Source organism: Carcharodon carcharias, chromosome 3 (assembly GCF_017639515.1).
Source record: "Carcharodon carcharias isolate sCarCar2 chromosome 3, sCarCar2.pri, whole genome shotgun sequence".
Classification (NCBI taxonomy): domain Eukaryota; kingdom Metazoa; phylum Chordata; class Chondrichthyes; order Lamniformes; family Lamnidae; genus Carcharodon; species Carcharodon carcharias.
Genome location: NC_054469.1, coordinates 156,709,876 through 156,737,348, shown reverse-complemented (window position 1 = coordinate 156,737,348; position 27,473 = coordinate 156,709,876). Strand labels below are relative to the sequence as shown.

At 42.6% G+C, this 27,473-nt stretch overlaps 1 protein-coding gene across 3 annotated transcripts in view; it reads right to left on the bottom strand.

The window, feature by feature from the left end:
- Positions 1–27,473, bottom strand: part of LOC121276160 (DNA topoisomerase 2-beta-like) — a 257,905-nt gene that overhangs the window by 141,569 nt on the left and 88,863 nt on the right. For all 3 annotated transcript variants that reach the window (XM_041184227.1, XM_041184228.1, XM_041184226.1), the window contains exons 4-10: positions 27,077–27,140; positions 17,590–17,735; positions 17,378–17,475; positions 4,613–4,825; positions 1,051–1,224; positions 796–897; positions 559–696 (exon numbers count right to left, since the gene is read on the bottom strand). In XM_041184227.1, the coding sequence (XP_041040161.1) occupies positions 559–696; positions 796–897; positions 1,051–1,224; positions 4,613–4,825; positions 17,378–17,475; positions 17,590–17,735; positions 27,077–27,140 (935 nt within the window). The remainder of the gene's footprint in view (positions 1–558; positions 697–795; positions 898–1,050; positions 1,225–4,612; positions 4,826–17,377; positions 17,476–17,589; positions 17,736–27,076; positions 27,141–27,473) is intronic.

Genomic DNA, 27,473 nt, shown 5'->3' with positions numbered 1-27,473 from the left:
GAGTCGATGTGGGGTGAGATTTTGGAGATAGTGAGGGGACTTAAATGGGGTTTGCTTGTTGGACCAGGAGGAAACACTCCCTCTCCTCCTACCCACAAGTACTGAATAAGAGAACTTGTCCCAATGGATCCAGCCCTTTTCACCTCCTTTTGCCTGCTGAGTTTCCAATACCCAAGAAACCTGGTCAAAGGTTAAAAACAGAGCTACAGTAAAAATAAAAGCACACAGCCTCCTTAAAAAGTTTCAATGACCGATCTGCTTCCCAAGAACAGATAGGTCTACCACCTATCCTACCTCTCTTAAAACCAGGAGTTGACAGTTTCCTGTTTCAGTTTAATATGTTAACCTGCCACCCAAAACCAAACCCACCCATTCTTATGGGTTAAAATCAACCCCACAGGTGGAATTTTATGGCCCCATCACGGCGGAACCGTTCAAAAGTCTACTGACTTTGGCGGGACCATAAAATCCCGCCGGCGTAAAATTCCACCTCATTTCAATAAGCAAATTACTAATATAACACTGAAAATATTGATGCATTAAAATTTAAATACTAACCGCTTTGAAGAATCTTTCAGAAAGGATGCACTTGGACCCAAAGTTCTTAGGTTGAAGAGTCATATTTTCTTTTGTTTGAGAATCAAATGATGGGTTTTCAATCAGGCAGTTGACAAAAACCCATATATGATTTTTTACCTATGTAAAAGGAGAATACTAAATATTTATCTTTATCTTCAAATTAATGAGATGATTTTTTCATACAAAGTTTTAGGTACAAATCTGTTAACAACTAACCTGAAAAGGTTTCACTGATACTCCAGCTTTGTTCTTCTTTTTCACAACTTCAATCAGTTTACTAACAATCTGATCAACCACATAATCAGCATGTCTACCACCCTAAGAAAGTAAGTTCTCCATTAAATTCAGAAATTTAATAATTCTAACACGCAAAGAAAAATAAGTACATGAACAAATTTTCTTGTACTTTCAAAAAGCAATGGTTGAATGCATGGGTAACTCACAAAAGTGCACCAGTTCTCAAATACCAACCTTTGTAGTAGCAATGCTATTCACAAAGCTGACTTGCTGGAAGCCTTTCTCGCTCATGGTCAGGCACACTTCCCAACGATCATTCACAGATTCATGAACTACCTTCAGTGCAATACCAGTTTCATCCAATTTATCTTTCACATAAAGATCAACATAGCTCCGGAACCCATTTATCTATCAGGCAAAGAATAAAACATGAAGTCAAAATCAAACCATACATCATACAATTACACCATTAGTTGCTTTTCCTAACTTCCAATCCACTATTCCTTTTCCTTCCTGCATCTCATTTTTTGAAGCTTGTTGTAATTTTTAATTCACTTTCAGACTGAATGAAAACAGCCCCACACCAAAAATGTATATTTTTTGTAACCATTAATTTCTTGAGCTAAAGTTTTGAGTGAATATGCTTTGTGATAGGAGGGTGATGCTGGGGCAGGGTTGATACTGAGTGGAGTACTCCATAACCTGATGTGAAAAAAAACACAAAGGGCAGAATCATCCCAGATTTGCACTACGTGCAGTAGCTGGTAAATATACTATTTTGTATAATTAACTCCTCACTCACTGACTAGATTATCCTAAACTACACTTAAGATGTGTGATTACTGGTGACACATGTTGAATATAGAGGAAAGCAAATATAATTTTGGGGCAAAACAAGCCATCACTTTATTTCTCCTTCATGTGTGGCATTATAGGTCATTCAAGTTTCACTCACGCCCCACTTATTTCCCACCATTCAGTATCTTCATCGGCTGTGATAGGCCTGTCTGCACCCAAACCATTGCAGTCCTTAGAAAATTTCACAAAGAGAATCCTGTTACGAACGTAATATATCAAATTTCATCACCTGAGCTGGGCAACCAATACTTTTATTATAAAATGCTGTCTATTTACCAACTATAAGGTGATAAGGAGGAAAAGCAATGACAGGAATCAGACCACAGCGGTAAGCAGGAGAGGAAGCAATGATTGGGAACAAGTATATTGTGGGGAGATAGTGATTGGATAGAACACAATAACAGTGAAGCACATTAGAGAAGGGCACAACAGCATATGGAATGCAGTGATGGATGAGAAGGGAGACTAGACAAGGGCCGGGATTTTACATTCGTCGGGTGGGCTCAGCAGGAGTGGCTGGGAACCCGACCGCTGCCTGTGGTCGGCTCCGCGCCCACCATTTTAGGCGGGCGGACCAATTAAGGCCCTCCCAGCGTAATACATGACAGCGGCATCAGCGAGAAGGGTCAGGCAGGGGCGGGAGCTCAATGTCCACCGGGTCCAATGGCAACCTGGCGGCTGATTCAAAGTGGCCACGGCAGCCATGCAAAGGCTGCCAGCAACCCAGAGGAACCTCGATACGGAGTACCTCAGTGCTGAACAAGGCAGGCAGGAGGGCAGGTTGGCAGAGAAGTCAGCCTCATGTTTTTCTGACGAGTGTCTCGCTGCCGTATAAATGCACCCTGGATGCGGGGGAACCCAGCAATCGTGGCAACGCCTCTGGCTCAGTCTACCTGGTTGGTCTTGTCTGTGCAGTAGTGAGTGAAAGTTAATGCACAGAGCGCCAGTCACCAGCTTGACACAGCTGTGGTCAGCTGATTGGGAGACTCCACAAAGATCATCCACCAACCCCTGGAAAGGACCGGAGGCAGAGAAGTTGAGGGCCAATGTGACCTTCAGCGCCACTGGCATGGGGTGTCCATCCACACTGTTGCAGCTGATTTCAGGGCCAATCATCTGACAGATGGAGGTCATGGTCTCCCTTGAGAGGAGGAGCCTTCTTCGGCACTGCACCTCAGACATATTTACAGACAGACTGTAAACACCGGCAGCAGGATAGTGGCATCTTCTGCAGCTCATTCCGCCTTGGACCTGCGCCTGTCCTCCCACAGGTTGCTCCTCTGGAGGCTGAAAAGGGACACCTGGCCTCCTACCCCTTCTGCCCTTTCTTCCTCCTCAGGGGAGGTGCCTCCACAATCCCCATTCCCATGGTAAGGGAAGGCTGTCTGATACCTGGAAGGCCCCAAGTGGTATGACTCCTCCAGAGTCTTGAACTGAAGCCTCTTATTTCTGTCAAAGCAGCTCTGAAGGGAAATGAAGTTGTCCTGTTCACACAAACAAGCAGCAACACCTTATAAGCTAAAGTACAAACAACTTGCATTAGCGAGCCCATTCACCACTCTTATCCCGCCCGTAGATGAGGTTCTTGAAAATGTGGTCTTCCCGCCTGCCCGTTGCATCTGTGCAACGCCCTGAAAATCACACAGGCTGCGTAAAATCACAGACAATTGGTGCCTCAAGGGCCTTAATTGGCCCGTTAATTAATGGTGGGCACGCCTCCATCCTCAAAGCGTGCCCACCTAGCGAAATATCGTGACAGTGCACTGATGTCGGGACATACGCCTGACATCATCGTGTGTCATTTTACGTTCCAGTATGTCGGGCACGCACCCGCAAGCTGAATGTAAAATTCTGCCCAAGGTGTTGAACTGCAGAACTGGATATAAAGGATTAGAGCTTCATCCCTTCTACATTACATTCCAGTGATGCCCTGCACCCTAACCCCACCACTAGACTTCCTCTAACCAACCTGCACCTTGTTCATCTTTCATTTCCCAACCTGACAATGTTTTATCTCCCTGCCCAATGCCCAATGACTTGCATTCTCTTCCCCATTATGTTGCAATTTACACCCAAAAAAGAAAAGACAGCAGAAAAGGAAAAAGCAAAACAAATAGCTAGAGAGAAAAACAGTAAGTAGCGGCAACATAATGGCAATAGAGACAGCCAAGGTGGAGACAATGTATGCCTTTAAGGAACTCCACAGGAAATAGGCTGATAATTTAAATAATTACTTTTGCTAACAAGGAGGAAAAGATTCATTTTAATACTGGTTTTGAAATCTAGCATTCAACAAAATCTAGCTCAGAAAAGTTAAATTTAAGCATGTTTTATTAATGTTCTTTGCCCCATTGTCATCATCACCTGTACCCTAACTGAAGGGCTGAACAGTTTGAGATGTATCCTCTCTATGGTCTTCAATACGACTCCCAAGATTGGTCTGCACACGATGAAGATCAGCTATGGCATTTTTCCCCTCTATGGAAACAATTTCCTTCAACATCACGTAACAGCTCCAAAGAGACAAACTTAGAACAACACAGCATGCTGAAAGCACCACCCCCTGATAAGTCACAGGTTCAGAACTGTAATCTCTTCTGCTCAATTAGTATTTCAGCCAGAAAGTTGCAGTTGAGTATCTAGCACAGGCACTTCACCAGCTGGAAACAATAAAAGCTAGTCATCCCAACCCACTCTTGCACACCTTAAAAGATACGAGTAGATCCTGTATCCGAGATCTTCAGGGTGCAAATTAAGCAAATGTTAAATTTTTTTTAAAAATTAATAAAAATTGAAGGTAATTTGAACAGCTGGCAAAAACTTAATTTAAAAATTTAGATCATTTAGTTGGAAGCAGAATGCTAATATACCTGATGTATTGATTACCTCTAATCATCCTACAAATAATTTAAATCAGTATACTGAAAAAAAAACTTACTGGCAATTTCTTTCCATTGAACATGACTTTAACTCCTTTACATGACCCAGCGACATCATAAGCTCTTCGTGTCATGAGTGCCACTATATCTTTATCCAGTTTTTCCATCTTGAATTTTGACAGATCAGGTTGGAACGTAATACATGTATAATCATCACCATCAAAGTATTTAATCTTTGCTTCAGATGATTTGTTCATATTGTTTGTCCATGTCTGTTTAAGGGAAACATAAATATTTTGAAGTTTTGTTAAATTCCATTTCGTTCATGGCTTAGATATAACCTTAACAAATATTGTTATTTTCATTTTACATAGGTTATTCCCTTCTAACAAGTTTGCAAAGTCATTTTGCATATTTTTGTTTACAGGATAGCAATTATGGATGATCTCTCACCCATGTGTAATGGCATAATTGTAAAAGGAGCCACACAACATTAGTGCAAATAAAGGATTCAATCTTAAAATGAACAGTCTTTTACAGTATCAGTCCTAAATGCTATAAAAACATTGGTACAGGTTAAATGGAAATATAGGAAACAGTTAAATCGGCAATAGGAAATGTCTAAACAAGAGATGAAAATGATAGTGACAAAAATTTATATTTTGTCCATGGTTATTTATAGCTTGCCTTTTTATATTGGTAGAATCAGCATGAAAAGAGATAAAATGGGTGACACATGGGTAAAATCAGCCTTTATTCATCGAGCATAAAAGCTCCAAAGTGTGACTGCAGTGTGCCAAACGTGCTTAATGATGCTCAGTTTGGGACCTAGCATGGGATGAAGGAGCCCTAGTATAATTGAAGCCAATGGGAATTAAGCAGGAAAGTCTCTATTAAGAGTCATAACTAACACAAAGGAAAGATGGTTGTGATTGCTAGATCCCAATCATCTCAGACACATAACATCACTGCAGTAGTTCTCAGGTCACTGACTTAGGCCCAACCATCTTCAGCTGCTTCATCAATGACCTCACTTCCATCATTAACTCAGTGGTAACATTCGTTGATGATTGGGGGCTCAGTTCCATTCCCAACTCCTCAGGTAATGAAATGGTCTATGCGTGCATACAGCAATGGACTTGGGCTCTTAATTAGCACATGACACTCACACCAGACAAGCACCGGGCAATGATTATCACGAACAAGAGAGTCCAATCACGTGCCCTTGACATTCAATGGCATTACCATCATTGAAATCCTCACCAATATCCTGGGATCACCATTGGTAAGGAACTTAACTGGACCATTCAAATAAATACTATGGCTATAAATGCAGGTCAGAAGTTGGGTAATCTGCAGCAAATAGCCACCCCACTGTAGACAGTCCTTCGCCAAAATCACATTTAATGTGAAAGACGCCAACATTTAAAAGCCAACAGCAAAAATTAATGAATGAGGTTTTGGCTCAGCAAGAACACAAGAAGTTGGTTTAAAAATGACTGATACTTTGAGGAGTCAGAACATCAGTCAGTTAGGGCTGAGTCCTGCAGCAAGAACCCATTCAACTCAAAAGAATCCAACATTTAAAAGCCCAAAAGAAAGTACTTCAAAAAGGCAGTCTGTAATGGACAATTTTCAGAAATTGGTCAAACTTTGCCTCCCAGCATTCTACAAAACTTTGGAACTGGACCTGAAAAAGAAACCTTGAAAACCTGACACAAACACAGTAAGTGACTTCTTGAATATAGTCAACAAATGTCACAGGTCATCAGACCACACAACAGATATGTATCAATCCAGTTAAATCACAGAATCATGGCATTGTTACAGTGCAGGAGGTGACCATTCAGCCCATCGTTTCTACACCAGCTCTCCAAATGATCATTTCACCTACTGCCATTCTCCTGCCTTCTCCCCGTATCTCTGCATATTGCTTCTTTTCAACTAATCATCTAATTCCCTCTTGAATGCCTCGATTGAACCTGCCTCCACTATACTCTCAGGCAACGCAATCCAGACCCTAACCACTCACTGTGTGAAAAAGATTTTTCTCCTATTGCCTTTGCTTCTTTTGCCAATTACCTTAAATCTGTGCCCTCTGGTTCTCAATCCTTGTGCCAATCCCTATCTACCATGTCCAGGTCCCTCATGATTTTGAATCCTTGCATCAAATCTCCTCTCAGCCTTCCTTTCTCCAAGGAAGAGAGTCCCAACTTCTCCATTCTACCTTCATAACTGAAATTTCTCATTCCTGAAATCATTCTCAAAAACCTCTTCTGCACTCTCTCCAATGCTTTCACATCCTTCCTAAAGTGTGGTGCAGAATTGTAGGCAGTACTCCAGCTGAGGTCTAACTAGTGTCTTTTCAAGCTCAACATAACCTTCTTGCTCTTGGACTCTATGCCCCTATTTATAAAGCCTAGGATATTGATGTTTTAATAACTGCTCCCTCAACCTGTCCTGCCACTTTTAATGATTTATGTACATAATCACCCAGGTCCCTCTGCTCCCACACCCCCTTTAGAGTTGTGCCTTTTATTTTATACTGTCTCTCCATGTCCTTCCCACCAAAATGTATCACCTTACATTTCTCTACATTGAACCTGATCTGCCACCTATCCACCCATTCCACCAAATTGTCTATGTCCTTTTGAAGCTCTACACTGTCCTCCTCACGGATTACAATGCTCCCAAGTTTTGTATCATCCACAAATTTTGAAATTATTCCCTGTATGCCAAGGTCTAGGTCATTAATATATTCAGGAAAAGCAAGGGTCCCGATACCAACCCCCGGGGAACTCCACTACAAACTTTCCTCCAGCCTGAAAAACATCTATTAGCCATTACTCTCTGTTTCCTGTTAACTCAGCCAATCTTGTATCCATGTTGTTGCTGTCCCTTTTATTCCATGAGTTGCCTGAGCATGAGCAAAATGATTTGCCTCAATCATTGAACTCCTGTGGCCAAACTGTATAACTGTAAATAGTACTCACAAGCTAACAAGATATGGTTTCCATTCCTTGGAAAGGCTTATCTCAAATAACTATTTCATTAGAGTGAAACTTGATGATGCAATAAGCCACAATCTTCCCCATTGAAACAACTTCATATATTAAGACTATTCATAAACCTGGATGCCAGATTGTTGCAATATGTAAGAAGGTACAATCAAAAGTGGGAGGGGCTTGTGGTAATCATTGTCATGCGTGTGAGCTTTGTGGTTTTTTTAAAAGATGTGTTCTCAGAAGACAAGTATAATAAGGGGATTCAAAATAATTGGCAAAAGAAGTTAATGTGATGTGAGGAAGTTTGTTCACCCAGGAAGTGGCTGGAGTCTGAAACAAACAAAGAGTGGTAGAGGCAGGTTCGATCAGGGTATTCAAAAGGGAATTGGATTGCTGCCTGAAAAGAGAGAATGTGCAAGGTTATGGGGATAAGGCAGGGGAGTGGGAAGTGGAATGCTCCTTCAGAGAGCCAATGCAGACTCCATGGGCCAAATAGCCTCCTTCCACACTGTAAAGATACTGTGGCACAACTAAGCTAAAGAAATCTAAAAAGAGCAGCAACTCTTCAATATGTAATAGCATGAGTGCAGCTCAGAAGATATGGAAACAATGTTTGTAAGCAAAGTGCTTATTTAACTTAAGGTGGCAGAGTGCTGGTGTTTGTAAGTTATAATGGTAAACAGTATTTTTAAGTACTGATGTAAATTGAGGACAGCAGGGTACTGATGTTTGTAAGTTTATCAATATTATAATAAAGCATTAAAAATAAGGGTTATGAGGCTTGACCATTTCCCCACCCAGACAGGTTCAGAGTGAACCACAGAGTTAGGGCTGTAGAGGGGAGGTGCGGGTTCACCTACAAACATCACAAAGCCTTTTCACCACCTACAAGGCACGTCAGAAAGGTGAAATATTCCCCAACTGCCTTGATGTGTGCAGCTCTTACGACACTCTAGTTCAACACCATCCAGGACAAAACAGCCTTCTTGACTGATACCATCTCAAACATTCACTCCCTCCACCACTGGTGCATTGTGGCTGCAGTGTATTCCATCTAGGAGATGGATAGCAGTGGCTTGCCAAGGTTGCTTCAACAACATCCCACAAACTCTTAACCTGTACCACGTAGAAAAACAAGGATAGAAAGTACACGGAAACACCAACCCTCCAATGTTGACTTCCAAGTCCCAAACCATCCCAACTTGAAACATATTGTTATCCCTTCATTGTCACTAGATCAAAATCCTGGAACACTATCTCAAACAATACTGAGTATTTTCACCACATGGACTGCAGCAGTTTAAGATGGCAGCTGAATACCACTTTCTGAAGGTCAAATGGGGATGGGTAATAAATGCTGACCTTGCCAGTGACACTATACCGTGAATGAATAAAATTAAATTTGGGCTCCATGGATACATGGGATGATTAGATGCCATATGGAACTAAAGGTATCTATTACTTAAAAATAAATTAGATAAATTAGAGATAACTGTCAGCTGCACAAAAAAAAATCAGAAAGAATCAAAAGTACAAAAGAAGAAAAAAAAAATTAATGACCAAAGTAAGAGACTTTTTATGGGCACATTAATGGTAAAAGCATTCATTGTTGGGGTTGAGGTAGAAACTGCTGAAAAGAAGGGCAAGATGGCAGTGGAGAGTGAGAGATTAATACTGTGGCTTAGTTTGGATAGAAGAGGTGGATATTCAGACTATAGAAATGTGAGTTCCTTGCAAAAGCGTTAGTGAAGGATAGTATTCAAAGAAAGATTGAAAACATTGAAAATGAAAAAGGTCATTTGACCCTTCTTCGTTCATCTACTCAGAAGGATCCTGAAGTCCAAATGTTTAACATATTTCCATAGTTTCAGCCTCCTGTATTCTTGCTGGGTCATACATTGATACAGGTATTTAATGATGAATTTTCTGATATCAATCCTAAATTTGGCTCCGTGTTCTCTTGTCATCTCAAAAACGATTCGCCTTTAAGCAAAAAGGCTTTTTTTTCCATCCCTTTAATTATCTTATATTCTCTGTAGAATCAATTCTTAGACATTCAGTTTCTTGACCGAAAAGCTCATATTCTCCTGTCTTTCCTCATAATTAACACATTTGACACTAGTGATTAGTTTCTTGGAAGTCTAGGTGCACGTCATTGGGCTTGCCACTGACCACTTGAACTATCACTTCCTCAGTCTTTAAGGAAATTGATCTCATAGGATATTCTTCTTCCGACTGAGTGGTCACTGTTATTACTAAGATGTGTTCTGATAATCAATTGGATCATTTTACATGGGCTGGAAAACTAATGGGTTTTGTAGTTGTCTGTATCTGTTTTGTTTCTCATTTTGAGCACAGATACCATATTAGCCTGTTTCCAATCAACAGATAGCTCACAGCTGTACACAAACTCCCTCATAATGATAGTCAGTGTCTCACAAATCTCCTCCCTAGTCTCTCTTAGCACTATATGATAAATACTATCCTTGTCTAGGGCTTTCATTCATTATATCCATCACTGCTTTTTTTGGTTCTCTCTGTTAGGGGAGGGCATGCTGTTCACATATTTCTTCATGAATATTGGGAGAAAGTAATCAAATATTTACTTTTGCATTCAACCTCAGTTTCAAGCTTGGTCAAAAAGGTAGATCTTGAAGGAGCCTCTTAGCCAGAGACGCAGAGAGGTTTAAGAAGAGAAGTCCGCAACTTAAGCTAAATGCACTGCTGCCAGTGGTGGAAAAATTGAAATCCGACATATGAAAGAGGCCAGAGCTGGATGAGCACAGAGATCTAAGGATTGCAGGAGGTTTCTAACCTATAAGATGGGGAGGGATGAAGCTACAGAGGATTTGCAAACAAAGAATTTTAAAATCAACGTGTTGTTGAACTGGGATTCAATGCAGGTCAATGACCACAAGGACAATGGGTGAATGGAACATGAAGCAAGATAGAATTCAGGTAACAGAGTTTTGGATGAGCTCACGTTTACAAAGGGTGCAAGGTGGGAGGCTGGCCAGAAAACTGGAAGAGTCACAGGCATGCTGAGCTGAATTGTTTCTTTCTGTGCTGTAAGATCCTTTGAACCGCTTCCCCTTTCCCCAAACAAAATTTGTAGAGGCATTTTCCCATCCATATTTCATTTAATTTGTTTGCTAAGGCATTTAAGGTCACATTTGTTTCATGAGCTTCTTTATTCTTGGAATGCATTTATCCTGCATCTGTGACATTATTATGTTTAAAAAGATGTTCTCATTGTTGATTAACTTGTTCTCTGCTAATGGTCTTACCTGGGATTGTACTATCCACACCTCCTCTCTCACCTCACCCCATCCCCTCCCATGCATCTAATTTAAATGATTCTCAATTGCTGCCTCAATGTTCTTTAAGTTATTTTCTTCCTACTTAGTCCTGTGCCAGTCCTTTAAATTCTGAAAGCGTTCCCAATAATTTATGAAAGCAGTATTATTCCCACACCATGCCAACCACTTATCTACTTAAAGTTATTCAACTTTCCTTCTTTCCCAAACACTAAAATACATTGCAGTGCATCACTATGCATACCATATACTGAGAATCTAGCGGCAATTTTCATGAAGTCTTTCAAAGGCTGTTTAAAATGTTGCCTCATGTCATCTACCCTTACGTACCCAACTACCATTGCATTCCTTCCTGTCCCGTTCAGTAACCTTTCTAGTCTTTCTTCGCTAAGTATTGCTGTGACCCAGGTATGCAGCTATCACATTCCTAACAAAGAACCCCTTACAAGTGCAATCTTTGTGATTTACAAATTCTGTTTCACTCCAAACCTTCTTTTCTAGCTGCCTCTTCCTTCTGGCATTTCACTTCCTTCCGGCATTTCACTTCCTTCCTCAGTGATAGGCAGAGTCTGGTGTCAGTAGATGAAGATTTGTTTGGGTAGCTGCACACACTTTCTTATTTTTTGTTATTTTTCTAACCTTAATCCATCCACTATCTTCATTTCCATATCTTCTCACAATACTCATCTCTACTACATGTTAATGTTACCCAGGATTACATCGATCTCCAGTTCCAACTTCTGATGGTTCACTCTACAAGTCTTGTGTTAGCCCAGGCACTTCACTGGTTTATGATGATTCATTTATTGGGTCTAATAATATCTATTTGCCCTCAAAATCCTCTCACCTTTTGAGAGTCCATGTAAATTCCTTCCTCACCGGTGCCATAGTCTTCTATATTAGTTTTATATCCGGGAATAACTTTGGATTGTGTCCTGTAAAGAATACCATTCTGCAGAGAGTGTGGTTTAACGTATAAATGCAGTGTGGGGCTCTCAGTTGTGTTAGGGAGTTAAGGGGGGATATATTTTCTGCAATTTACTGTATTAGTTCATGTTGCTTTTAGTGTGTTTGTTAAAGTAAAAGTCTTAAAATGTGAAACCTTGTAGTGTGGTCCTTTGAGTTAGTCACTGGGAAAACAAATCTTTTTTAAAAAGTTATCGGTCCTGATGGGGATTGTATCAAGAGACTCTCAAGAAATTAAGATTTTTTTTTTAAAACTGGAGGCAAGAAAATTCAGGACCCAATAAAGATCTCCAAGATTGTGAAGATTATATAAAAAGCATCAAAATAACTTCAGTAGTTGCTCTGTACCAAGATACATGTTTAGAATAATAAAGGGAGAATTAAGAGGAAGCTTATTTAAAAAATCTTTATATAATAGGTGATTAGAACATGGGATGCTCTGTTACAAGCCACTGTTGAAGCATGTCCACAAATATTTTTACAACAGGAATTATAACAGTTCCTTGAGAAAAAGGAATATTATAGGGTATATGGAGCAAGCAGGAGAGAATTAGACCAGGTGGTCTGTAGGGAAAAAACACTACTAAGGATTGGACAAACTGTTTGAGCTGGAAAATTCTATATCAGTGGCTCTCAAACTTTTTTATCCACAGACTACTTAGGCATCTACAGGTCCCACCCCACCTTTTGCTTGGCCATAGCAAAAAATATTAGAATTAATGGGAAGAATGGTGCTGCTTTCAATGAGGTGATGTCTGGTTCTAAGCTGGAGAGCTTCAGACTCATGTCAGATTCCATGTTCAGCTAGTTCCACTTCTTTGTTTTCAGTCCAACAAGTGCAAGTGTTGAAAATCCAATCTCATGGTTATATGTTGTTGGAAATGGCAGCAAAACTACGGTGGCAAGTACAGGATACTGAACCGTATATGAAATCAAAAGTCCATCAAACCTTTCTCGCTGAGGACCAGCTTCAGTGATTTGCGTTTTGGACCAGTCCACTAACCATCTGGAGGACCCTCACAGACCACCACACTTTGAGAATCACTGTTCTAAAATAACGATTCTACGAGGTAGTATTTTTCAATCATCCCTCCTTACATGGTTTTCAATTTTAGAATTCCTAGTTAGGGTACAAATTTACAAACTGGGGCTTGCGAGCGACTCAGATTTTTGCCCAGGGTTGAATGTACTGCATGCTACAAATAGTGTTTTAAAGTCTGTATCCTATATTATTTTTACTAAATTTATAGGCTTCAGAGCACATTATCTCTGTTACTGTATAAGCAGGAACATTTTCAGCAATTATGGCACTGCTTTCTTTTGGATAGTTGAGAGAAAGTTAGGACAGCCTGAGGAGTGTGTTTATGTTTCCAAGAGGTCCAGAGAGTGTGAAAACTTTGAAAACTGCAGTGTTAAACACAGCCTGGAAGCAAACATTCAAATCAAGATGTCAGCCTTTGCTCAGTGGTAGCACTCTTGCTCCTGAGTCCTATGGGTTTAAGTCCCACTCTAAAGACTTGAACACACAAAACCTAAGTTGACACTCAATGTAGTAAAGGGGGAGTTCTACAGTGTCAGAAGTGCTGTCTTTCAGATGGAACATTAAACCGAGGTCCTGTCTACTCTCTCTGGTGACTGTAAAAGATCTCACAGCACTATACTGAAGAACAGCAAGGGAGACCTCCTGACCAATATTCCTCAACCAACATCACCAAAGCAGATTATCCTGTGATTATCAACCGTTTTTTGTGAAATTCTGTTATGCATAAATTGGCTGCTACTTTTCCTACATTATAACAGTGACTACATTTCAAAAGTGTTTAAATGGCTGTAAAATGCTTTGGGATATCCTGAGGTTGTGCAAGGTGCCATATAAATGCAAGTCCAGGGTACTTTTTTTTAATGGAATCAAGAGTAATACAATAATTCTCAATACAACAATGTTACAATGTGCATTTACTTTGGGTGAAGCAAGAGAAAGAGGGGGAGAAAAAATTTTACACATTCGCTGTAGGCAGAACTTTGCTCATCTACAGAAAGTGCAATCCTACTTTTCAAATGCTTTTCATAGACATTGACAAACTAACAAAGACATTGAGAAAAGAATTGTAGTTTAAAAATAATAAACAAAGCCACAAGTTTAATACTCAAAGATCCCAAGAGTCTTTATTCTAAACTAAAGACAGTAAAACTATGAAGGTTGCCGATATACACAACAAAAGGCCTGGTCACTCCAAGTGAATTAAACATTAAACAATTGTTAGAATCATATCTCGTTAAACTGGATTTTTATTTTAAAATATGGAAGGACATTGTATTATTTGGACACTGGAGACTACCCAAGAGTTTTTTTTTAAAAAAGGGTTATAAGTTCACTATGGAACTGTCAACAGGCAGGCCTCTTCCAAGAAAACACCTAAGCTATATGGTACTCGAGAAGGAGCTGTTTGTTTGTTTTGAACAGCAAGGCACTTTAATTAATGAAAAGCTAGAAGACAAAAATCACATGGCAGAGGAAAAAACCTTAAGTTTGAACTTTGGTTTTGCTTTCAGTTTTGTTGGTGCAAGGTTGAAAACAGAAAGCTACCCTGGCTAGCTTGCTCTCTCTCCTTTGCTTTGCTTTGCGTGGTTCTCGACCTGTAGCCAGACTATCCTCTTCTGAGTGTAGTTTGTCTGCATGATTTTGGACTTGCTAACTGAGACAGGAAGAATTGGTCCAGCTATACCCTCCTCCATGCTGAAACACTGTTGGTGAACTTCCCGACATCTACTGGGCCCAAGGGAACTTCAGATTGACAGCATCGAACATCCATGAACTTTATTTTTTTCTTTAAGAAAGTTTTTTTCCACTCGCCCGACTCTGCAGAGACTACCTGTGTGTCTTTTGTCCATCTGTGTATGTGGGTGTGGGTGTGTGTGTGTGTGTGTGTTGGGGAAGTTTAAAAGGATTAGTTAGTTACACTTCCGGATTATAATCGTGTGTCAACCAGTTCTTGAAACTTGTTCTATAATAAATTAAGCATTGAGTTTTTTTGAAAGAAGCCTGGTCAGAGTCCCTTTTCTTCTGGGTACTAGAAGTATAGGTAAACAATTAGCCAGTTCAGTGAGAAAATTTAAACATTTATATTAATGATATGGCCTGGGGAGCAGTGGGGCTTGATAATTCACACACTCCTCTCTTCCCAGTCATAACACAAGTAAAAATGAATTTCTGAATCTGGGTAAAAGCACAAAAGTTTTCATTTTTTAAAATAAAGCTGATACAAAACCTGCTTTAAAAGGCCATGCAAGAATGAGTTAGTACAAGTAATAAAAATCAAATTAGTCAGAAGTATTTAGAGTATTTTCTAAGAACTGATTCCTACATGCAGTTAATTCCACTTGCTATTGCAAGAAAAGGCTCAAATCTTCAGGTGATAAAGCTATTAAGAGTGATGCAAAAGAATTTTAACTCAGCAATAGTCATAAGAGAACAAATAGGTATATCTGCCACAAAACAGAGAAACACTGAGTTTAAACCAAATCTATTTCTTCAATTATGTAAATACAAGGAGCTCCAAAAATCTGATTCCTTCATGCCACACTTTATCTATTTATTTTCTGCTCAAATGTTATGATTACCCATTATAAAAGGTATCCTTTATTCTTTGAAAAAAAGTGTTTGACCTAAGACTTAAATCAGGTTTCATCAGTAGCACAGCATAAAACCAGGATATCAGCCTCATGTTTCTGGCAATATTGGTGTCAGTGCAGATGCAAGGACTGGTGCTTAGTGATTTGGTCCTATAGTCAAAGCTGTACAACTATGGCAGCCATTTGAAATATACTAAAAGGTTTTATTAATAAAGGCATTGAGTACAAAAGTAAGGAGGTCATGCTGAACTTGTATAAGACACTAGTTATGCCTCATCTGGAGTACTGTGTCCAGCTCTGGGCGCCATACTTGAGGGAAGATGTGAAGGCATTGGAGAAAGTACAGAGGGGATTCAGAAGTATGATTCCTGGATGAAGAACTGTAGCTGTGGGGATAGATTGGAGAGGTTGGCACTGTTTTTTTCTGGAGAAAAGAAGGCTAAGAGGAGACTTAATAAAGGCCTTCAAGATCCTGAGGGATAAGGATTGGGTAAATAGTGGGAAGCTCTGACCAGGCTTCTCTCAAAAAACTCAGAATGCTTAATTTATTATAAAACAAGTTTCAAGAACTGGTTGACACACGATTATAATCCAGAAGTGTAACTAACTAACCCTTTTAAATTTCCCCACTGAAGAGAACATCAAGAACTAGAGGGCACAGATTCAAAATAATTGGCAAAAGGAGTAAATGTGATGTGAGGAAAAATTTTTTCACCTAGAGGGTGGCTGCAGTCTGGGACAAACTTCCTGAAAGGGTGGTGGAGGCAGGTTCGATCGAGGTATTCAAAAGGGAATTGGATTGCTACCTGAAAAGAGAGAATGGGCAAGGTTACGGGAATAAGGCAGGAGAATGGGACTAGGTGGGATGCTCCTTCAGAGAGCCAGTGCAGACTCGATGAGCCAAATGACCTCCTTCTGCACTGTGAAGATACTGTGATACTGGGAAGTCCCATTGAGGTCAAAATAAATCTCCTAAAAGGTGATTTCTACGTCAGCACTTACATTTTCTTTAATAAGAAAGATGGTGATCAGAGGGTAAAGTAGTTAAAGTTACTTCTGCTTATTTCACATTTAGATTAGCAATCAGGATCAATATGTTGCCAAGATGGCTGCTTCAGAAGAGGCAAAAACTTGTGTAGAAGACATTTTCATACTCTGACCTTAATTATCCATTTTGAACTGGTGTTGGATACCACTTGTTGGCTGCATATCCTGAGATCACATAGGTTTGTGCCTAAAGAGGTTGCATGCATTTTGAAGAAACCTCTACCCCAGGATGTGGGATGCTCAGCCAGTACTCATTTTAGGACTGTTGCTTTCATATTTAACTTGCTGAAGATACAGTGCTTCACAACATAGTAACATAACTGCAACTTAGGCAGGAGAAAACGTCTTATCCACATTTTTCCATGGTGTTTTTCTAATAAGTGAATCGCATTTAGACACGGGAATAAGCAAAACAGGAGGGAGGGGTGGGCGAGCAAAATGGGAGGGCGAATGAACAGGGATGAGCAAGAGAAAGAGGGGGACAAGGGAGCCAGAGAGAGGAAGTGCGAGGGAGCAAGAGAAGGGGGAGCAGGACAGCAAGCAAAAGGAAGGGGATGAGAATGGGGCTGCCAGCGAGCAAGAGAATGGGCCGCCAGCAAGCAAGGCAATGGAGGTGCGAGCAAGCAAGAGAATGGGGGTGTGAACAAGCAAGAGAAGCACGTAAGTGAGAAAGAGAGAATGTGAAAGTGCCGTGTATGGAGTGTGGGGGTGGATAAAGGGAGAATAAAGCAGGCGATGGACAATTTATACATGAATGAATGAACACACACACTTTCTCTCCAGTTTCTAAATTGGGAAAATGGTATTCTTAGTTCCATCTCTACATAATAGATGTGGCCTATAAATTGTGACTAACCTGTTTAAAACTGTTTTTGTATTCCTTGCAGGCAGTTTCAACTGTAAACTTAGTGCTGAATATGTTGCAGAGTTTAGCACCATAGCCATTTCTTCCACCTGCAAAATCCAAACGATAACAGTTGTCCTTCAACAAAAACTATAGGCATCAAACCTCTCAATGGTTGAAAAAATATTTTCATGATACAATGTAATGGTACACTCTTGTCTCACCTGTGACTTTCTTTTCTTCATCGTCATAGTTACTTGAGGTTAACAGCTGCCCAAAAATCAAAGCAGGTACAAACACTTTTTCTACTTTGTGCTCCACTACTGGAATGCCTTTCCCATTGTTCCAAATACTAATGATGTTGGAATCCCTTAAAAAGTACAACAGACATATAAATGTGCTTATCTCTTCAAAGTCAAGAGTATCAGCGAGTTATTCATTTTATTTAAAAATCTGGGCAAAGAATACTGCAATTTTCCTTATTTAAGGCAGTAAACTAATGCGTTAAAAAGGCACTCAAAATTTCTTATGCAGACCCTAACACAAGGGTCCAAGTTTTGAAGCAGCGGATTAATCCTTCAGCTACATTTGGGCCAAAATTTTCCATTTGGCGGGCAGGCGGAGCAGGTGCTGACGCGGACCAATTCGCCACCCGCGATCGGATCCGCACCGCCATTTTGCGCAGGCGGGCCAATTAATGCCCGCCCAGCGCATTTCTGACTCCCGAGAGCGGGAGTGTGAAGGTTGTGGCAGGCATGTACAGACCACCAGATCCAATGGCTACCCAGCAATCTGTTTAAAAGGAGGCCTGGCAGCCTCCTGTAGGCTGTTCGCTATGGCCAGCTGCAGATCCAACCGCAGGGGGTCTGCTCAGCAGGGCAATCTGGAGGGAAGGGCAGAGGAGCAGGGCAGGCTGCAGGGTGTGGCCTAGGAGCAGGGCAGGCTGCAGGGTAGGCTAGCAGGGGCCAATGTGCCCCACGCTTTTCTGATGATTGCCTTGCTGCCCTTCTCAAGGAGGTGGCAACATGGCGGGAGGTGCTGGTTCCCCAGGATGAGAGGAAGAGACCCCCCCCCATATGATGAAACGTGCCTGGGAGGCAGAGGTGGCGGGGGTGGTGAGCTCCCGCGACGTGGTGCAGCGCACCTGGATCCAATGCTGTAAGCACTTCAACAACTTGTTGCGCTCTGGAAGGGTGAGTACCATGTTGGTATTGGGCATTTAACCCAGCAGGTAGCTTTAGCCTTTGTGGGCACCCCCCCCCCTCTCCAAGTCTTACTGTCGTGACTGCATTGAATCATGTTGGGCATTTCTCATACGCTGGGTGGGGAAGCAGATAGTGACCATGCTTACATCAGCCTCAGTGGTTCACGAGGAGATGGGTTCTCCCCCGCACCATGTGTTGCTCTTAATCACATATGACTAGTCTGGCGGCAATCTGCAGGAGATGCAGCTAGGCACCTACTCAGAACTCCAACACATGTCCTATTCACGGTGATGAGATTGTGGAAGGGGAGCCTCAAGGTCTCGTGGCCAAGGGCCATCTGCTGCCCTTGACGCCGAATCTAGTTGTGCCTCCTTGCCATGGGAGCTAAGAACGTGTGTTTCTTAAAGTGATGGACACAGGATGTGTCCAAGGTGGCCATTGGGGGGGTATTGGGACCAGTCATACTATATTTTTGTGACTGATCAGCAGTAGCAGGGAGAGAAGGCACTGGAGGTCTGATATGGGCAACTGTAGTTGGGGTGCGACATGTGAGAAAAATGCTCAATGCTTCTGAGCGTTTGCAGACTGGAGGCGGCCAGGCCCAGTTGCTGATTTTGAACCTTTTCGAGCAGGAGGCCCTGGAACTTGAAAGGCGCCATATGCCCAGGTCAACAGGTGTCGGTGAGGCTGGGGTGGAGCAGCCAGGTATTTAAGGTCCACAGTGCTCTGCTCTGTCTTTCCACCATCCAAAGCACTGATGATTGTTTGAATCGTTATTGTAGCAACATTGCTCATTCACAGACTGATAGAGTCAGAGGTGTGGGTCATAGACAAAGATCCCTCGGCCCTTTGAAGATGCACGTGTCTAGCACCTTCCAAAGTCGCCTTATCCCATTTCTGACCACTATCCCCATGGCCTTGTATGCCATGGCATCGCAACTGCACATCCAAATACTTATTACACGTTAGGAGGGTTTCTGCGTCCACCACCCTTTCAGCCAGTACGTCCCACGTTACTGTGTGCAAAAGTTCCTCATCACCTCACTTTTGTCAACCTCATGCCCCTTATCTTAAATCAATGCCACCAGGTTACTCATCCCTCCGCCAAGGGGAAAAGTTCCTTTCTGTCGACCCTATCTATGCTCCTCATAATGTTATAAAGTTCAATAATGTTACCCCTCAATCTCCTCTGCTCCAGGGCAAATATCCCCAGTCTATGCTATGTGTCCTCATAGCTCAACTCTCCAGCCCAGCATGCATTCTGCTCAGCAACCTCTGCACCCTCTCCACTCCAATCACATCCCTCCTGTGAAGCGCTGATCACAACTGCATGCAGGACTACAGCTGTGGCCTCGGCAGCGTTTTCTGCACTTGCAACATGACCTCCCTGCTCCTACATTCTATTCCTCAGCTAATAAAGGCAAGTATGGCATTTACCTTCTGAAACGCCTTATGTACCTGTCCCGCTACCTTAACGGCCTATCGACATTCCCAACAAGGTTCCTCTGATCCTCCTTTCTTTTCACAGTCCTACCATTCCTCATGTATTCCCATACCTTGTTTCTCCTGACCAAGTGCATCACCTCACACTTATTCACATAACATTCCATTTGGCATTCCTTAGGCCATCTGACCAGCCCGTCTGTATCTGTCTGTAACATTTGGGCCTCCTCCTGACGATTTGCCACCCCACCAATATTTGTCTCCATAGGTTCTGGAAGGCAGAGCGCATAATGAGCCTGGGGGAAAGGGATCAAGTATGTCACTGTGTGGACGCTAACTGATCCACTGTCCTTGTTGTTATTTTCAGCATCATCAGAGGCTGGCGACCAGGATCGATTGCAGACGTCCCCTCTCAAACTTGAGGGCCCTGAACTGTCACCTGTGACACACCATTTCTGCGAGGCAGGCACCAGCGGTGATACCAGCACATCGGTGGGAATTGCAACATCAGCTAGTGTTCCAGGACACAGTGGAGAGGGCACTTCACAATCGCTGGAGGGGACGACAGAGACAGAGAGTGCCGATGGCGCCAGCAGCCGGAGGACTGCAGGGGACCAGGCACATGCTGAGTCAGGGCGTGATGATGTGCCTCTGGAGTCGTCTGTGACGCAGCAGCTGCAGGAAATGCGGCAGGGTGTGCGGGAGCATCTGGTAGTGTTGCATGAGGCTATGCTTCGCTTGGTGTCCGCGGTGGAGGTGTCCACGCAGAGCATGAGTGATGCCATGAGCCTCATGTCAGAGCGTCAAGCTTCCTCCAAGGAGAGAGTGGTGACTCTCGTGGAGAGGGGCTTCCAGGAGAACAAGCAGCTTCTCCTGGGAATACACTCGGACCTGCAAGCCCTCACAGTGCCAATGGCCACAGCTGGTCATTGCCAATGTGGGAGATGGTGTGGGCTTCAAGATTCCCAGCTTGTTGCCCATCTGTCCAGGGTGAGCAGGGAGGTCCGGGACGACCTCACTTCGGCGGAGCAGCTGCCTGTTGTATCTGCGGGCTCCTCTCATGGCGCTTTGAATGAGGGTAACTGTTGTTCCGCCCCTCTCTCCATGACCACTTCATCGGGTGAGGCTGCGACGACTGGGGAAATGCCAGCTGTGGACCTGGCAGATCCCTCCCAGGCGGGCCAGCACAGGCTCCACAGGCCAGAGGATGGCCGCCAAGATCATCAAGGCCAACAGGACAGCAGAGTCAGCAGGCTGTCTCAGAAGCCACTCCAAGCAATGGGGCGACACCAAGACGTAGCACCCGTAAACGTAAGCATAAGGCGCCTTAGGCACACCACGGGTTTCTCACTGGTACTTTTGTGTTGGCTCTAGATTAGGGGATTATTATTTCTTGCTGTTGTAAAAACGTTTTGCTTTCATTTTGTTTGACCATATGATGGAAAAAGTTAAATCCAGATGTGTTACCATGGCTGAGGATGGCTCCTTTGTGCTGCATTTGTATGTTTTACATACATGTCATGAGTGTTTAAGTGCACATTGAGGTTCATATCCAAAGCTCTTAGTTGCAGCTGATGAAGTGGCAGATGTAGTACCTAAGCGCCAAGTATGGAAGTGCCAGGCAAGGCTGGTCCTCCTGATCCATTTGTGTGGAGCTAGCTGAAGGTTCATTGGATTAAAGTCTCCCAGGTGTCCCTGCCTCCTTGGTGTAGTGCCGGGTTAGCGTTCAGCCCCTCATCATTCCCCTGTGCTTCCTCATCCTCCGAATCAGTGCTAGACTCATCGTGTGCAGCCACATCCACTGCGTCAACGTCTTCATCATCCACTGCGTCCCCCCTTTCCAGCGCAAGATTGTGTCGAGCTCAGCATGCATCCACTATTACCGAGGGACAATCCGGGGGGGTACTGGTGTGCACCTGAGTGATCCAGACATCGGAAGCGCATCTTGAGCCATCCATCAAGCCGAGCAGAGCACTGAAGAGCCCCGGCACCTGGGAGTGTCTGAGGATGTAGGTGTCGTGGGAGCTGCCTGGGTACCTTGCACAGACTTGTAGAATCAGCATCCTGTGATCACACACTATCTGCACGTTCATGGAGTGGAAGCCCTTCCCGTTGACAAAGGCACAAGGCTCACCTGCTGGTACCTTGATGGCCTGATGTGTGCAGTCTATTGCACCCTGGACGCGGGGTAAGCCTGCAGTCACCGCGAAGCCTTTGGCTCGCTGTGCCTGGTTTGCCTGGTCCCAGCGGAAGTGGATGAAGGTCAATGCACGCCTGAACAGAGTGTCTGTGACCTGTTTGACACAAGTGTGGACAGCTGATTGGGAGACACCACAAAGAACATTAACCGAGCTCTGAAAGGAGCCCGAAGCATAGAAGTTGAGGGCAACTGTGAGCTTCAGAGTCACTGGCATGGGATGTCCGCCCACTCAGTTGGGAGAGATCTCAGGGCCAATCATCTGACAGACGTAGTTGACTGTCTCCCTTGACAGTCGGAGCTCCTTCGGCACTGCGTCTATTGAGGTAGCTGCTTCTCCACCTGTATGCCCTGGCAGCAGGATAATGGCGTCTTCTGCAGCCCCCTCCACCTTGGACTACCTCTTGGCCCAGCGCCCCTTGTGCCTGTACTTCCAAAGGTGGCTCCCCCTGGAGGCCGATTGTGCAGTCCTGGCCTCCTTTTTCTATCCCTCCCTTCCCCCTCAGAGGAGCTGCCTCCAGTGGACATGTCAGAACACATATCCAAGCTAAAGGAAGGCCTCCAGAAAGCTGCAAGCCCGATAAAGATTCCTGACCGAAGAGTGCTGAGCTGAAGGTTCAACACAGGAAGCTGCTGGAATTCGTTCTGATCACACAGGCAAGTTTAAAAAACTTTCTGCAATAAATACTCACAGACCAGATTGACAACCTCACTGAGCCCTCTTATCCTGCCCACGGATGAGTTTTATTAAAAAGTTGCTTACCCGCCTGCCCGTTGAGCCAAGCCGAAGATCGCACAGGCGCCTGAAAATCGGCGTCTGTTGCCGAGTTAAGGGCCTTAACTAGCCCGTTAATTAATGGTGGGCGGGCGTCGCACTTCATTGCGCGCCCACCCAGCGAAATATCACAATGGCGGCGGTGACGTCTAGTCTGACGTCACCATGCGTCATTTTACGCGCTGACATGGGGGGCCCACCCACCCACACGTCAACCAGAAAATTCTGCCCATGAAAACATACTAAACTTTTCTATGTAACTCATAGGCATTAATATAAAATGCTTCTAAACATTACAGGACCTTGCTACCAACACCATTGGTCCCTACCGGCATTCAAAAGGAACAGAAATACTCATACATAAACAAATGCAATGCCCATAAAATTATAAAATGTTGCAATATGGATGGAAGTCATTCAGTCCACTATGCCTCTGCCAGCTCTTGGAAAGCTTCTTTTCCCACAGTCCTGAATTTTTTGAGAAAACGATTACAGAAAATTCTGGAAATACTCAGCAGGTCAGGTATCATCTGTGTAGAAGAGAAACAGAATTTAAGGTTTCAGTTCAGTGACTTTTTATCAGAACTGCGAAAAGTTAGAAATGTAATGGTTTTAAACAAGTTAAGCAAATAGGGTGGGGAAAAGGGTGGAAAAAAGTGTTATGAATGCAAGATTTTATAAGATGATTGTGTTTTGGACTGTCTCGTTAATTCAAGATAAAACAGAGTAGTGCATTTAAACAGGAGGACAATTCAGCTGTATGGCTGGCTGAGACTTTACTAACAGATTTGGACATTAAAAAACCTACAGCCCAGAAAGTGAATGGAGATCAGGAGTTAAAACCTGAACCAGATAATTCAAAGACTGCTTTAAAAGGTCAACAACCTGGTGACAGTGTAGTGTCTGGCTTTAAAGAAAAACAAAAGGAATTACTGAATTGAGAAGGTAGGGAGCATAATAGAAAATTTATTTTGGGTTTAAGATGCTCACCTATCAGTACAAGAAGGTTTGACGGATTATCAGAAATCAGCAATGTTGTTCTTGACATAGTGAACCAGACCAAAGCAGATATATAATTTTCTAACCAAGGGTAAGGAAAAGCAGTAAAGCCTACTCAAAATGAGAAAGAAGATTTGCTATGGTGAATGACAGAAAATGAAGCCACCAGCAGTACAATGAACACTCATTTGGAGAAACATTGGATTTCCAAGAATTCATCTTAACTGAACTTTAAATCCCAACTATCACATGAGCTTGGGGTACGACAGGTTAATGCCTTATAAAACAGACTGTTTAATGGTGAAATATGACAGCAAGGAAAATATTACTACATGTACTGTAGGTAGTAAGTTAGATGTTAAGGTGTTTACAATGTTATATTTTGGTAGGATTGAAGAAAATTATTACTGCAGAAATAATTTACCATCTTTTATTGGGGAGATGAATGTGAGGTTTATAAGATGATTATTTTGGATTGTCTCTAGTTCAAAGTAAAGTGGTATCACGAAGAGAGTCATGTGATCTGCAATGATTTTGGCACAACAACAGGCCTGTGAGACTTACTGGGAGCAAGGTGTAAAAGGTTCACTCGCGAAAAAAGGGAGGAGCAGCTGGACTAACTGTGGGCAGACTTTCAGTCTCCAAGTTTTTGGACAGAAAGAGGGAGACAAAGACAAAAGGCTGCAGCTGCAAGCTACCAGATAGGATGCGAGGAGGACAGTCCGTAGTTGAAGAGATGCATCCCATGGCAGGCTAAAGATTCTGGAAGATTTGTCCTTAAGAAACCAGGAGAAGAAATCACCAGACAGTGATTTACTGCTGGTAATCATTTCAGGAATTCGCCAAAAACTGAGAAAGCCTCTTTTGACGGTCACTCGATGTTACGACTCAGCGAAACAGGGAAAAGTGACCCCAAACAGGGAAAAGTGAGCCTATTGGAAGCTAGAGTGACTGTGGGCTGTTTTCTATAAAAACTGTAGTCTTATGGAATGTGCGCTGCAATGTATATGTATGCAGGGTGGAGTTTCCAGTCATGTAAAAACATTAATGAAGGCTATCTTTTCTGTAGTTTTAAGTATTAGTTGCCTACTAAGTAATGTTTAGTCGATATGTTGCTTTCATTTTGTTTATTACAGTAAATGTCTTAAAACTTGAAGTTTTGGCATGCAATTGCTTTACGTTGGTCACTGGAAATTCAAATCTTTTTTTAAAAAAGTTATTGGTCTCTACAGAGATCCTAACAAAGAACAAAATGGAAGGTCGATGATAGGGTGGAAAACAGGAGAGATTAAATGACCAAAGGGTTAGAGGTCCTGGGCCACAGAGTGGTAATGGGCCAAGCACAGAAACCAAAAAACACATAATTTACAATTACCACTCCCTTTGATCCATTGTACAACGATTGGTGCCATTTCTTGGGCTTTTCTTGAATTTTACAAATTTCTCCAAAGCATAAAAGAAAATGGGCCTTCCCTAAATAATCAGAAAACTAAGGTCTTCTTGCAACCTGTTCCAGAAAAACGCCTCCCCCCCAAGATCAACAGCGAGATCCTGGAATATATAGACTATTTTTCATATCTTGGGAGCCTATTCCTGACAAAGGGAGACATGGAAAAATAATTCATCACCGCCTTCAATGTGTCATCTCAGCCTTCGGCCGACAGAAAAAGAGTATTTGAGGACCAGGATCTCAAACCTGAAACAAAGGTCAGGATTTACCAAGCAACAGTGATTCCTGTGCTCCTATATGTTTTGGAGACTTGGACAACCAATAGCAGGTACCTCAAAACACTGAAGTACCACCAGCAGTGCCTTTGCAAAATGCTCCAAATCCAGTGGCAAGAAAGGCAGTCCAACAGCAGCATCCTGTCCCAAACCGACTTGCCCCACATTGAGGTAATGATCATTCAAAACCAGCTTCACTGGACAGGACATGTTGTCCGTATGCCTGACACCAGACCCCGAAACAAATGCCCTAGTCAGAACTCGGTCATAGCAGGAGAGTCCCAAGAGGACAGTGGAAATATTGCAGGGATGTCCTCAAAGCACCCCTGAAGAGGTCAAAAATACCTGCCAACTCATGGGAGACCATGGCTTGTAGCTGACCAAAATGAAGATGGCTCATTCAGGAAGGCACCGGACACATTGCGAGACTTCGTGCAGAGGTGAAGTCAAGGCGCAGAGGGACGGCACAAACCTCCAAACAACCCACCTACCAACCCTGCAGGGACCACCTGCCTCGCATGTGAAAGTCCACAGATTGCGTATTGGAATTAGCAGTCATCTCAGAACCCAATGAACCAGAGTGGAACAAGTCATCTTTGATAATGAGGGGCCACCTTAGAACAGATGATGATATGCTAGCTTCTGCTGCTGCTTTGTACTTTCTGGCCTCTTCCAGAGCTGGGTGATGTCCTCTATCCCCAGTCTTATTTTTGTTCACTGTCCTGTCTCATCTGCTTCACCACCACCCACTGCAATGGTTTTTCCTGTTATCTATGCAGCAATGATCTCTTGCTCTTCTAAGTTCCATCATTGTCTATTCTACTCACTGCCGTTGCCACAGTAATCAAAGCCCTCTATGAGTCAGTTAGTGAAGCAGATATTTCTTCTGCTGTTGGTTACAGCATTTTGAATTACCTGCCAAATTGGTGAAGGCCATTCTCTGGTTAGTTAAAAACTAAACTGCTGTTTATTGGTTCAAATGGGGAACAATTTTATTCAATCCCAAGAATTTAAAAAGCTGAAAGCTAGCCAAAAGAAGAAATTTATGCACACAGTTTGTAAACGCACACTCATACAAAACAACCAGGCATTTGTGAGTGAGATAAGAAATCCATGGCCTAACCTATTTGTGCATATTCAAATCAGGATCAACTATTAAGCTGTGAAATCAATGGCATGTGCATCTTCCATTGCATCCCTTCCTTTTCTAGAATATACCTTGATTAGGTAAAATTGCATTGATAAGACTTATAGATCAGTCAAAAATAGACTCATCAAAAGGTCTCGAATTCCAGCAAAATATGTAATAAACTGTACATGATAAAGGACATACTTACGGAATATGTAATACTTATTCAAATACTTACACATCAATTGAAACTTTGATACATGTCATATTCTTGTCCCTCTGCTTGTTATCAGCTGCATTAACTGAAGACAAAATAAATCATTTAATATTATTTCAAAAAATGCACCAATGGATAAAACAAGAATTAACACTTAGAAAGGCAAAATGTTTATGCCTAGCCTTTTCATTCATGAAAAATCTAGAATAATGGAATGCCATTTCCACCCAATTACACTGAAATGAACGGACCACTACACCACATTTTCCTGTGCTACCTAAGAACTTGGCAAGCCACCAGCAAAAGGATCATCTTCAATTGAAAATTCACTATTTCAGAGATGAACTTGTGAGCTGCTGTAGCATTTAAAGGCTGCAGCAACTTAACTGGGCTACCAGACTAAAAACCGAGAAACCAG